At 42.9% G+C, this 14158-nt stretch overlaps 1 protein-coding gene across 1 annotated transcript in view; it reads left to right on the forward strand.

The window, feature by feature from the left end:
* MK (mevalonate kinase) overlaps positions 1 to 10438 on the forward strand; it is a 48968-nt gene extending 38530 nt beyond the window's left edge. The window contains exons 4-5 of the mRNA XM_086515905.1: positions 9723 to 10136; positions 10262 to 10438. Of these exons, the coding sequence (XP_086372031.1) occupies positions 9723 to 10136; positions 10262 to 10371 (524 nt within the window). The 3' untranslated portion in view covers positions 10372 to 10438. The remainder of the gene's footprint in view (positions 1 to 9722; positions 10137 to 10261) is intronic.
* The last annotated feature ends 3720 nt before the right edge of the window (positions 10439 to 14158 follow it).

Raw genomic sequence — 14158 nt, forward strand, 5'->3', positions numbered from 1 at the left:
GACAGCACATGACATCACATGACAAATCACATTCAACATTCATTCGGATCTCAAACTATGATTTATCGGCAATGCAATTAACAATCGCATCTAGATCCACTTAGGACCTCATAGATGCCCGATTGACTAATCCCTATTGCAATACGTCTATCGAGATCATTCAGACCGAAATGCTGCATTCATTTCGCCTGCGCTTAAACAAGTCAAGAACAAGTCAGTATTATGTTCGGGAATTCTAGTTCATAAAGTCATACAGCAGAATACTGTCAGCTCTCAGTATCCCTGAAGCTCAAAGAGACAATAGTGACTCTAGTATCAAAAATCGAGGCATCTTTTGACAAAGGAGCGGCTTGTGCATACCCACTGCACCAGATATCCGGCCAAGTTGAATTCGAGGTTCCATTTGGAATAGACTATGCTAAACCAAAAGCTTCAAGGTAAAGATTCACATTTCGAGGAGTATTTGCCAGGTCCTCCTCGTCGGTTCACTTCGCATCCAATGTGGAATAGGTCTTGAATTTAACCAAGAACCGTCATTTCGCTTTACCTTCATTCTTTCTGTGCCAATTTTTGTTTTCGAACAAGTATCTGCTCGTTTTCATCCATTTCGGGTTGCTCATCTGGCTCCCCATCATCGGGCACATCGCCTTCAAAAGGCTTCAAGAGTCTCACATGAAAAACATTGTGAATTCTCCAAGTATCGGGCAGCTTGAGTCCAAAGGAGACATCATTTATCTTTTCGGAAAATCTGGAAAGGTCCACACTATCCCATGCTAAGCTTTCAAGAAAGCCGCTCCTTTCCTTTTTTTCTTTCTCAGGCGTGCCTTCCCAAAATATAAGAGCACCCAAACGTTCTCCTTCAATTTCAAATTGCGACGATGGCGATCTGCTGCCTTTTTCCGAGATTTCTCCAAAGCCTTCCGGACCAAGTCCAAGTCCCTCGTGAATTGGTCGGCTTCAAAGAAAATTTTTACCTTTCATGCTAAGGAAGGGTGAAACCTTCATAGCAAATTCAATAATCTCAAATGGCACCTTCCCCATCAAAGAGTTAATCGTGTTTCTGTAGGCATATTCCACCAAATGCAAAAACCTTTCCCAAGTTGTCTTCTAATCAAACGAAGAAGACGTCAACAAATCTAGTACCACTGAATTAGCAATCTCTGATTGCCCGTCAGTCTGCGGGTGAAATGATGACGAGAACTGCAACCGCGTGCCCATGTTCTCCCAAATAGCCGTCCAAAACAAACTCGTGAACCTGGGTCCCTGTTGGAGACAATCGTCTCAGGCATGCCATGTAATCTGAAGATCTGGGCAATAAACAATCGTGCCCACACTGTGTTCTGAGGAGATAAAAAATGAAATCCATTGCAATACTTTCCAAGGGGCGGGTGGGTATGGGCAAAGGCTGTAACAACCCGTGTGCTTTATGCCTGTCAAACTTGACTTTCTGGCATACCAAGCAATTGCGCACAAACTCGTCCACATCCTTCTTGAGTCTCGGCCAAAAGAAGTATCTCTCTACCCCTTTCAAGGTGGTAGCAATGCTGCGGTGACCCATAAAAGGTGGATAGTGGCATTCGGTCATAACCTCGCTCAACATGGTTTTCCTCATCAAGTAGCCATCCCGAATGGAATATCCCGCTACTGTCTCCCCATCTCGTATACGTGTGAAAATATCTGCAAAATCTGTATCTGTGGCATATTGATCGACCATATCCTCGAAGCTTCTATGATGTGTTGTGGAAATAGCCAAAACCAACGGCTCCCGGGACAAAGTATCTACCACCAGTTTCTTCTGTCCCTGCACATGGACAATCCGGAAGTAAAACTGTGACAAGATGTTTGCCCACCGCATCTGCTTTTCCGATAGCTACTTCTGTGACAAGAAGTAGCGTAAACTCCAACCATCTGTGAAAACCGTAAAATCGGCTCCGAGTAGGTAATGTCACCATTGAGTGAGCATGGATAGCCGCTAAAAGCTCTTTCTCACATATTTGTACTGTCAATTCCGGCCTTGAAAACAATCGGCTCTCATAGGCAATGACATTGGCCTTCTTGCATTAAGACCGCATCCAGACTACGTGTCACCAGGAGGTGTATTTTTCCTGTCGCCTTCCGTAAATAAGTATTAGATATATTTATTTTATTTTTACTTGTTTGTCCCGGAACCCTTGAAAAGGTGCAAGTGGACATTGCATGGCTAGTGTGAAACGGCTACAGCCAAATGGGTTTCTCACATCGGGGATCTAGGTCGGTCAGACAGGGACTGCTCGGGCGAGTTAGCATTGAATTCTGATGAGTATGGAAGCTCGTGTGCGCCAAACTGGAATTTGGGCCACTCGTCAAGTCACTGCAACTTTATAAGTTGAAAGGGGCCAGTAAATTAACCCACATTGTAGATGTTGGTCAAATGGTAGTCTTCAATGATGGTCAGGAGACCGATAGGGACGCCATGGAAGCATCTCCTAAAATTTAGGGAACTCCTATTTTTGACTGGAAAATGTGTTCGCGTCATTAGCTCTGGAATGACAAGGGGAACATTTTATTGCTCTGCTGCCAAGTACACTGATGCACCAGTTGAGATATTTTTAGCAGGGAAAGCCCAAACTCGGAAACTGGGCGACGTGTCAGCGTGTGAGCGATTTTGCCACTCTGGGAGGCAAAAACGAGCTGCATATCAACAAAGGGGACGCCATTTTCAGCCTCAGGTGGATTGTAGCAGGTACAGAAGCTATGGGATGCTTACCTTGCCCTCTATGCACAGTTTGGTGACGGGAGTGATGCCCCGCACGCTACATACTGCTCTCTTTCTCCCCTACGTACAGTATGTTATGCCCCACTAGTGGGCTTCTCATTTGACCTATGTACAGTTCTGGGGGTTTATGCGCGTTTGCCAAGGCAAGAGCCTTCTGAACAGGAACCGGATTAGCTAATTGCTAATCCCCCCAGGTACGCACAGTTCCATCACGAAAGATTGCGAGTTTGGAGAGTTTTCTTGCGTGAAAACTCGTCCAATTCACAGGGGAACTGTCCCATTGCGTGCGGGAGCCCTTGGGACACGCGTAGGCGTGTTCGCTCCGCTAAAAACGATCCGAAACAGGGAATTACAGCCTGCTGTGTTTTTCTGCAGGTTTAGGGTTTCGCACCTAAATTGCAAGGGAACATCGGGGGAGCCTCGTGAGAGCCTTGGGATGCGTGTACAGGCTTTTGGGCTCCCGGCAGTGAAAAACAGAGAATTACAGCCCGCTGAATTTCTGTGACAGCTCACCAGAAAGCTTCCAGATATCGAGGGAATCCGTCCTAGACAGGTGTTTTTGACCTACAGGGGTTTTTGTGCCGTTATGTTGTCGAAATCCGGTCGAAAACCTGCGTTTTCAGCCCTTGCCAGGTTTGGACAGCTTTGTGAAAGCTTGTGCTAAGTGGTCGGATCGTCTACCTTAATTTGAATAAAGAAATACCGAAAGGGGCGCCAGTCTTTGGGGCCTACAGGGTGTCGGTCTCGTGTGCGCAGTGACATTCTAGTCGCTGGACGCAACTGTGTTCTCTTCCCTTCTCAGTGCTCTGTGTAAAGTTAACAGGTAATTGAATAGTACCGCCCTCTATGTTGTACGGGCCGGTTATACTACGACCACAAGTATCACAATATACTTCAAACGACTTCTGCAAATCCGGCAAAGTCAAAAACTGGTCTTGTAGTCAAATTCTGTTTCAATTCCTGAAAGGCAGTCACTTCTGTGGATTTCCACGAGAAAAGGACTCCTTTCTATGCCGACCAATGCAAAGGGGTAAACAACCTTTGCAAACTTTCTAATTAACCGCCGGTAGTAAGAACATAAGCCCAAGAAGCTTTCAACTTCATGGTCATTCTCCAAATCGGGCCAATCACGGATAATCTCTATCTTGGCCGGGTCCATATGTACTTCTGCTGCTGAGACAATGTGTCTTGAATAGGTGTATCTCTGGGCTCGGCTCACATGGTAAGGTGGCCTTTTCGGTGGTGCGATTCCAAGTATCAGATCAATGGTATGATCCTTAGGATGAGCTGGTGGCAACTTGCCTGGCAGGCCCTCTGAAAAGAAATCGGCATGAATGTGGAGAAAATCTTGGCGTTCCTTGTTCAGGTCAAAACATATTCGACCTTCATTCATCGTTCAGTTCTCTCAAAAAAAAGTGAGTGAAGAAATTGAAGTTCATCAAGTACAATCTCTGAGCCCTTCATTTGTCAAAGTCTCTTTCTCAGCCTGATAGTCAACCACGGCATTGTTCTTGTGGTACCAAGGGATTTCGAGTAGGACGTCACAACCTCCCAAGGAAATTACGTAGAAATCCTCGTGCTGTGAACACCCTTGTCATTGCAAACGAAGTTTGCCAATGATCGGTGTAATAGCAACATCCCGTCCGTGTGCCGCTAGAACTATCTCCGCCTGTGGCCTCAGCTTGTCGGGCGTAATTCCAAATCGAGCCACCAATTCAAGTGAAAAGAAGTTTGCCTTGGCTCCTTCAAAAGAGCTTCCTGATCTTCCCCTTTGCCCTAAAAACAACAAAGTCTGTACTTTTATTCTTTTGATTCGGATCGGGTCCCACGCAATGTGGTACCAATTCTCTCTCTCTCTCTTTTTTTTAATAAATTATTTGCTTTTTTGCCACGTCCCTCAGCTGCTTTGGAACTTTTTGGCTTTTCTTCATCCTGTTCATTCGGTTGTTAGGGCACTTCGCGGAGATATACCCGGTTTTCCCGCATTCAAAACACTTCCCCTCTTTGATATAGCTGATCCTCTCTCGACGAGTGAGCTGGGGTCGTGCATCCTTTTCTTTCGTTTCTGGGGTGCTCTTCTTCTTTCTACTTTCATTTTTTGAAGTCTGTTCGGTTTTTTGCGTCATGATTTCATCTGTGGGGTAGGTCAAACTGCCTGAGTGAATGGCAAAACCCCATTTCGCATGACTCATCAACTCCTGAATAGAATCTGACTTTTGCTCTAAGCAGTGATCTCGGATCTCTGTAGGAAGACCCAAGGTAAACCGCTCAATCTGTTCTTTGAACGAGATCTTCTTAAATGAAGAGGCGGGTAGAAAAGAGCTTGAGAATCTCTCGCAATAAGCGTCCACTGTATCCTTCTTGGTCATCCGAAGATGGTTCCAAGCAGTTCGTATGTCACGTTCATACTCTCGAGTCAGCCAAGAAGAAATAAAAAGCCTTTTAAATTTCAGCCATTTAACTAGCGCTATCTTGTTCAATAGAAGCGTGTACCACCAAGTGCGAGCATTTCCCTGGAAGTAAGAAGCAGCCCTCCAAATCTTGGAATGCTATGAGTAACGCCCTCCAGAGAACGCTATGTCAAACTGCTGTATGAAGGCCAAAGCCTTCGAAGCATCTCGATATCCAAAAAATGTGTCAAATTTAATTGGCTCTCCACCTTCTTTAAACTCTCGGACTTTCTTGCTTTTATCTTTCAGAAAGTCATACGGGCTGGCTTTATAAAAATTCTTCTTCTTTGCGTAAAAGTTGATGTCGTCAAAGTCCGAACTATCTGAAGACGAGTCCTCTGTAGAACTGTCTACCACAGGGCGAGATTTAGGCTTCTTTGCCCTTTCCGAAGCTTTGCTTTTTGCTTCGCTTTTTGCCTTTTCTGTCTTCTTCGCTCGAGTCAGAGGAGCTAGAAGAACTCTCAGAAGAAGAAGAAGAAGAAGAAGAACTGGGTACTCCTTCAAATCAAACACGCTGCTTCTGCTTTCTTGCCGATTCAAATGTAGACTGACAACCCAAATAACGCGGGAAGTCAGTTTCTTTCTTCTGCTTTTTGTCGTGCTTTTCTTTTTTGTTTTGCGCGTTCAAAAGCTGAGCAATTCGTGCATCAGTCACCTCTTCTAATTCTTGCTCTGTGTACATCCTCGGAGTAGGAGGTTTCTTCAGGGCCGATTTGAGGGGTGGTGGTGTGGTTTGCCGCTAGTGTGCATGCACCTCGTCGAAGGAGGTCTGGCTCATAAATTTTGCAAATTTCGGGTCCTTCACAAAATTTAGCATCATCTTTGTTGCACCGCCGATCAATCGTCGACGCTCCATCTCTTCGAGCTCTGCCTGAGTAGGCCGAGGCGGGCCGTACTCCTCGCGCGAATCTTTGTTGTGATCTCTTCCCGCATCTCCGGATGCAAAGGAAGTCGATTGATTTTTGTCTGAAGCCATAAGTGCCGTGTACAAAGGATCGGATTTCCCGTAGAAGAGAAATCAACCGTGCTCTGAAAAACCACTGTAACAAACTTGGACACTCCAAGTCGAGATTCTACCGCGACACCACAATAAATCACTTCAAAACAGTTCACAGTTCACAATTGATTCGGCACTGGCCCGGCAGAGTTCCGTGCCTAGAGATGTTGCCCCCCGTGCCTAGAGACGTTGGCCCCAAAGATTGGCGCCCCTTTCGGTATTTCTTTTTGTATTAATCTGTTGCAAAGTACAAGCGAATGGGAGGCTCTCTCTCTCAGACTCTGCGTCTAGATGCTCTGTAGAGTCTGTGGCTTGCCCACTTATTTGAAGAGTTTACAAGGGATGCCAAAAGTAGAGCCCCAAAAGCTGAAAATCAAAAGCCTTGCCAAAGATAAAGCAAAAGCTTTCCGTCTCTCTCTCTCACAAACTCTCTCTCTATTGAGAGAAATAAAGCAAAAGCTCTCTCTCTCCCTCTCTCTAGTTGCGTAGCCAAAAGCTAATAAAAGCTGTCGTAAAATCCGCATTTCTGTACAGTTGTTGCCATGTGTCAGCTCCGCGTTTTGCGGGCCTGTCCGTACGGTGCAGCCATGTCATCATCCAGCGGAATTTCCTGTTTTCTGCAGCCAGCCAACCAGGGAGTGTATTGCATATGCTTTGCTCTGCTGCTCCCCATGTCCAGGGCCATGCTTGACACATCACCCGGGGTGTGTGTGTGTGTGGTTTCTCCTGCCCAAATGGCTGCCATGTCATTGATTTGTGACACCGAGGCAAGAGCCTCTTTGAGCAGGAACACGAGTAGTGAACTACTACTCCAAAAGCAAGCACCGGTGAGGGTAATAACCTCCCCGTACAGGTGCATTTTCAGCACTGGTTATGTGCTGTTTTTGGACTGTTTTTCAGCCATATGGATGCCACAAGCATTGGGAACAGTGCCCCACTGTTAGAGGACAGTAATGGGAGTGTTTAGGGCTGAAAATAGGTGAAAAACCAGTAATTACAGAGAGCTGTAATTACTGTTTTTGAGCTGAAAACAGAGGGTTTATGCCATTGAAGCGAATCCCGGCATGGGGGTTTGTTCAGAGCAAGTTTTGGAGTTGTTATGCTACCGAAATTTGGCTAGAACAGGTGCCGTCTAGCTGGATATAGGTGAAGATCCCTAGGACTCAGCTTTGTAACTTTTTACCCTCCTAAAGAATAAAGAAATACCGAAAGGGGCGCCAGTCTTTGGGGCCACTAGGTTGTCGGCGTATGCTTGGAGCACTCCAGCTTCCAAGCTGTGTGTTGAAGTGTCAATTCCCGTTATAGGTTTTATTAGCAAAGTTTCTTCGTGTTTTAAAGTTTTAAGTAAAGTTTCGGGTGAAAGCCAAAGTCTACCGCCCTACGAGCCGGTTTCATGTACCCTCCCTCCTTCCCCTTCTACGTCATTCCCTTTAGCAAGTTTCCCGCATAGTGTATGAGTTTCCTCTTGTTGGTACGGGTTCCCAATCAAATTTTCTCGTTCAAAAAAAGATTTTTGTTGTCACTTCAGAGTCCATCTCGGTTTTGTTGTTGCATCGAACAGGAGTTAAATCTTTGAATTCGCCAATTATGAGTTGGGTGCTTTAATCGTTCAGCCATAGTTGCCAAGGAGACTTTTCCTTTTCTTTGGAACATTATACCATTATGTTATGTGGAGGGACAGGGGATTTTGACGGGAACGAAGAAAGTCGCAACTTGTCTCTGCCACCTGTTGCGTGCCTATCAATCAATAGCCGTTGAAAGGATATTGCTGCTGTGACAAGTCAGTGACATGGCACCACCAACATTTGGGTCCAGTAGCTTTTGAGAACAGAGCTTTTGGGACTCTACTTTTATGCATCCCTTCTACTTTTTATAAGAGCCCCTAGGGCCAGTCTTCAAGGGGTATCTGAACGCAGAGCTTCGGAGAGTTGGACCCTCGGGGACTTGTACCTTTACGAAGCAATAATAAAGAAATATCGAAAGGGGCGCCAGTCTCTGGGGCCATTGCCGTTTGGGAGAACTCGGCCACTCTGTGTCTCTGCGTGGATTCTCTCTCTCTCTCTCTCTCTCAATTATTTGGTTTGTTTTTGAAGTGAAAGTATTACCAAGTTGTTGTTAGAAATAAGACGTAGCTAAATAGATAATTGAGTAGATTACTTAATGGAGAGAGACAAATTTACATACACGAGATTAGAGAGAGAGAGAGAGAGAGAGAGAGAGAGAGAGAGAGAGAGTACACACGATATACGTGGTTCACCCAATGTGGGCTACGTCCACGGGAAAGCAGCCACTCAATGGCTTTAGTACTTCAAAACAAGAAGTAGTTTACAAAGGGATTATACCCTTAATGGAGCTCCCGCCTTGCTTCACTCTCACCACCTCACACTCACCTTGTTGCATCAACTTCACACTCTATGAAATGTGTGTAGACATGGCCTCCTTTTATAGGCCAAAAGGAGAGAGGGCAGCCATGTGTAGCCGCCCTTGTGTAGATAAGTCCAAATCGGACCCTCCAATCCGCCCATGTGTGGCTGCCCTTGAGAAGACAAGTCCGCTTTTGAATTCAGCCACCGGCCACCGGCCATTGACTACCGGCTACCGGCCAACCGACGGTTGTTTTCCGACCACTTTCCGGTTGCCGTCCGGCCATAATATTCGGGCAAAAAGGAATGTTTCGGCGAGGGAAAAAAAGTCTCGGGGGCGGGCCCCTAAAGTTGCCCCTGATTTCTGGCCGTGAAAATTTGGGTTTCCGGCGAGTGATTTTCCTTCACGCACGATGGCTTCTTCTCATAATGGGGGCCTTACAAATGTGCGCTTTTACCACAGAAAATTACAAGGGTAAATCAGGCTCCATACTTAACAGTTACGTAGATTGCAATTATCTCTGTGTTTCCTTCCTATCCCTTGTCGGAAGTAATTACAATTGCAAAAGGGAGAAGGACAAACAACCAAGGAGGAATTTGAGACAAACCCCCTCGGCGGTGGCGGAAGATGGAAACAAACGATGAGGGATTTCTTGAGAAGTTAGCAACTATTCTTGAGTGAATCTGAATTCCTTAGGTAAAAATGGACTTGAGACATACATGAGGAAGGTTTTGGGTGCAATACCAACTATGACTCCCCTCCGAAATAGGTTCCATGTGAGGTAAGAATTTCATGCACGGTTTTGAACGAGCGAAAAGATCGAAAGTTTTTTTTTAAAAAAGCTCCGACTCCCCTACAGTAGTCGTCTTTTTTTTTTCCTCCGTTACCTCCAAAGTAGCAGCTCCAATTTTCCCTTATCTAATGAGTGGCTTGTCGTTGTGGGATTATTAGCTACCTCTAGCATGGTATTGGGAAATCTAACTGCCAGTACTCAGAGAAGAACGTATGCTAGCTTAGCCTCATTTAAATCAAATATCATGATCGGGGTACTATTTGTAGAAATGGATATGTGTGCATGTTTTATACATATTATTGAGAGAGAGAGAGAGAGAGAGAGAGAGAGAGAGAGAGAGAGAGATTGTTCAAATTTTTTCAGGGTATATTGTGAAGGTGAAGGGGGGACAATTGACCCGCTTGCAAGATAGCATACCCTTGAAGATTTTGCTGACTAATACAAAAGTTGGGCGTAACACTAAAGCCTTGGTTGCTGGGGTCGGGGAGCGTGCACAAAGGCATCATAAAGCCATGACAGCTATATTTGAAGCCACTGAAGCCATAACAGAGGAATTTGTTCAGATACTCCAGTTAGGTTCAGATTGGGAGAGTGCAAAAAGTGAACAAGAAGCAAAGGTTGAGGAGCTGGTGGAGATAAACCAAGGTTTGTTGCAATCTATGGGAGTTAGTCATCCGGCAATCCAAGTTATTTGTAGAACGACAGCAAAATATCAACTGCGCTCGAAGCTCACTGGTGCTGGTGGTGGTGGATGCGTGTTAACCATTATACCTGATCGTATCCTTTATTTTCATTGCTCTCGTTTTTTATAGGTTTTCTCTCTGTTCATTGGAATATAAGAACCACATGCCAATCTGCTCATTTCATTTACTCTTTCGACGTCTTAATGCAATTATCTTCAGAGTTGGCAAAGAAAACCCTCGACAAAGTGAAGGGTGACCTTGAGGAACAGGGCTTTGAATGTTTTGAAGCTGCTATTGGAGTTCCAGGAGTTCATTTAACCCTTGGATAATGAATTTATTGCAACATGGTCCTTCCACCATTTTTATTTATGAAAAATTCATGTTTCGAAGTGGCAATTATTTTAGTGCTAAGAGAGAGAGAGAGAGAGAGAGAGAGAGAGAGAGAGAGAGAGAGAGAGAGAGAGATTTGATTATCGTCCTGGGAGGTCAAATATGACCTATGGGACCAGAGAGAGAGAGAGAGAGAGAGAGAGAGAGAGAGAGAGAGAGAGAAAGAGAGTTGATTATCGTCCTCGGAGGTCAAATATGACCTATGGGACCAAATAAAACATTACAAAGTGGCTCCCTCATATGATTGTAAGAGGAGAAGATAAGGCACATTTTTAATTTAACATAGAATCGCGTGTGCTTTTGAATTGATACTCCCAAAATAGACTGGAAAGCTCGTTGAACGATGAGAAAGAGGACCCTCTCACCCCTTAGCAAAGCTTGGAGAGTTGGCACGGATATGACTAAGAAGAGAGCACTCGTTTTGCAGCTTGCTGGTGTCGTAGAGAGGACCACATTAATGTGGAGTGTGATAATAGCATTATACTGAGAATATTTTATGCAGGTGGATAATAGAGACATGCGGGTCTGTAAACAAAGTACGTACCACTGTTTAGAGCTGGGATTAGCAGTACTATAAGGCTACCAATGTGTTGTAGCACCATCTCGTTATCTATCAGAGGTTGGCCTTGTGGCCACCATACCATTTGTCTTTGATGGGAGGTAATAAGTGAACCACAGACTTTGATCTACACAGGTAACATGCCTCATCACGTCTTTCACCATTACACCATTACCTATTGGTGTCCATGATACATACCTCTCTCTCTCTCTCTCTCTCTCTCTCTCTCTTTCATGAGTGAACGATCCATTTATACACCACCTACCAACACACTTCACAATACTACTATTTTACACCAGATATTGGTGATCTCTTTACCCACAATGTGTAACATGAAGTTTCATTGCTCTCTCTTGAATAATAGGTCTTTAGTTCAGCTCTCCTCGTTAGATAGATCTTTAAGGTCTCTTGGGATAGTTTCCTACGATGTTAAAATTCTCCTTTTTTTCTTCTCCTCTCTCTCTCTCTCTCTCTCTCTCTCTCTCTCTCTCTCTATCTATGGCCACCTACTAGTTGATTGAATAATCTACATACGTAGAGCCTCCCCTCTCGTGTCTAGTTACTAGTACGACCCTAGTACGATCCAATACCCCTAGGTGTGGCTCCTAATGGTGGGAAGGCTAGGTTGGTTAGAGGGCTAGGTCATGTCCACACACGCACCTATGGGTAGAGTATGGAAATTACATGAGGGAAATGCAAATGATACGTGTGTGTGTGTGTGTGTGTGTGTGTTGGTGTCTACAACTATTACTCAAAATATAAAAAAGCTTAAAGAGCTCAAAGAGAGTGATTTTGACCAAAGACAAGGATAATGTTCATTTGTCATAAAACTTTATACATATAGTGTCTTAGAATGGGATTTCATTCTAGTTAGTATAGGGTAGAAGGTTATTTGTCTTCTTCAAAAAGCATTGTACAATAAACAATCCTAGCAGGAGTGTTCTCACCTACATCCATGCAAACAAGTAGAACATTTTGTTAGGCTTGGATGTGTCTAATAGGTGTTGATAGACCCTAGGTGAGTTGTTATCCATATCCCAAGAAACTAAAAAGATTTATTATTGTAGAAATTAATTTAAAAAGTTGATGACAGAGTTAAGCATCGGCTAAGCATATGACTCTGATTTAATCAAGTCTATAGCATGTGTGTCAAATTACCTCCCAGTGTTTTCAACATGTAAAATATTTGAATCTAAAACAACCCGTATACTTTATCCAATCTCCATGTACATCTATTATTGACAATGGAAAGACCTAAGCTCAAAAGAGACCTTTCAATAGACTTAGTACCATACAATTATCGCTACACCATAACTTGCATCATAATATACATAATGGTTCTACTCTTGGAAAAATGAATTAATTTGCTAGATGATTCCCTTTACCCAGTGACTTACATTTAAATATCATACCTAACAGCTAAGAAATGGGAATGAGAGAGAGAGAGAGAGAGAGAGAGAGAGAGAGAGAGAGAGAGATTTGAATGAAAAGGTTTTATGGTGTGCAAGATTTTCCTTTTATAGGCACTTAAGACTTCTCATATCCTTCAACAACTTTTCACCTTTCATTCTCAACACTCTTCACTTTCCATATCCTTTGCACTCTTGACATTCACATCCTTTACACTCTTGAATTTCCACATTCCTGACTCCATCTAATTTCTTGAGAAGACTTCACACTTTCTAACTTGTTTTCCCTGTAAGGTGTCAAACAATTTGCTACTCACTATTAAAGAATTCTCCAATAAAAATGAATTGGGGGCACCTTCTAGTTTAGATATTAGGCAATTTTTCTACATTGGATACATTTAGTAGCTAGATGAAAAGGCAAGAACATGCTCATAAGTTTTTCTCAACCATGTGAATATCAATTATTAACCTATGGAAGACTTGCACCTATGTTTCTTGACTTGTAATGTTATAGTTAGAAAAAACCACTTTTAATACAGTGATTCAATGAGACAAATACATAAAAAAGGTATGCATAGGCTTCTTTATCATCCAACAAAAGGGATAATAATAGTTGGTATCTTTACAAATTTAGTTAAAGCTCAAATCCAGAAAAAGATTGACTCTTATATTTCTATAAGTGAATCCCAAATTGAACCAAATAGCTCCAAAACCAAATAGACAATGTAAGATATTTCTAAAGCTCAGAATTTGTTGGTATATTGAGTCAATAGATGAAAATCCCATTTCTCAATCTTCGTATCAATCCAACTGTGCACATCACTACTATCAACATCTATTTGTACATTGTTGGATAAAAATATGACCAATATATATCGGTGTTTGATTATAGACCATCAACGACTATTTTTGTTAATTAGCACGAGTAAAAGCAACCCATACACCAAGATTTCCAGTATCCAAAACTTATCAGGAAACTTGAAACATTAGAGACATGGGGACAAAAAGACACTTTCAAACCATCAACAACCATTTATTAGTTTAAGACTAGATGCAAAAGTAGTTATTTACATTTGAGACAAATGTAGAATCAGATTAGAAAGTCACCTTGTTTACATTTTATGTTTGCTTCATAATAAGGAAAGTATTCAAATTCTAGACATGGACCATTCATGTCTATCATAGCAACTTTATAGTTTAGTTAGAAAGGACGCAAACACAAAGATCATGATTTCAGTTTTGGTTATAGAAAACACTTCGCATATGTGTAGGTTGTAATCGGTTTCCATTATCCATCAAGAACATTCTTGTAAGTCTGTCATAGTAGACTAGAGATTACCCATTTGCAAAGCAAGGGGGGGGTCAACTCATCAGGTAAATAATCTGACCTTCTCTCTAAATTAAAGGAAACACTTAACATATCGGTGTGCATCATTTGATAAATGTGGAGTTCCTTGTCTTAATTCACATGAAACATTGGGGCCAAAAACGACTAAAAAAAGGCTAAAAATGTTTAAATGCCGCTCTATTTTGTTTTAAACGGCTAGAGCAGATCATGTTTTGGTCATTTTCGAGAATAACTTATAAGTTTGGTCACATAGTAAAGGGTACTATTTATATCTTTGAGAACCAAAAGGTTTGAGCATCGTACTCAAAGATAAAAAATCTTCTCCTAAAGGCACAAAAGAGTAGACCCTCAATCAAGAAACGTGAACTAGAGATTTCCTTGCCATTACCTTGCATGTTTTCAAACATTTA

This window comes from Adiantum capillus-veneris, chromosome 7, assembly GCF_014529385.1.
Source record: "Adiantum capillus-veneris isolate H3 chromosome 7, ASM1452938v2, whole genome shotgun sequence".
Classification (NCBI taxonomy): Eukaryota; Viridiplantae; Streptophyta; class Polypodiopsida; order Polypodiales; family Pteridaceae; genus Adiantum; species Adiantum capillus-veneris.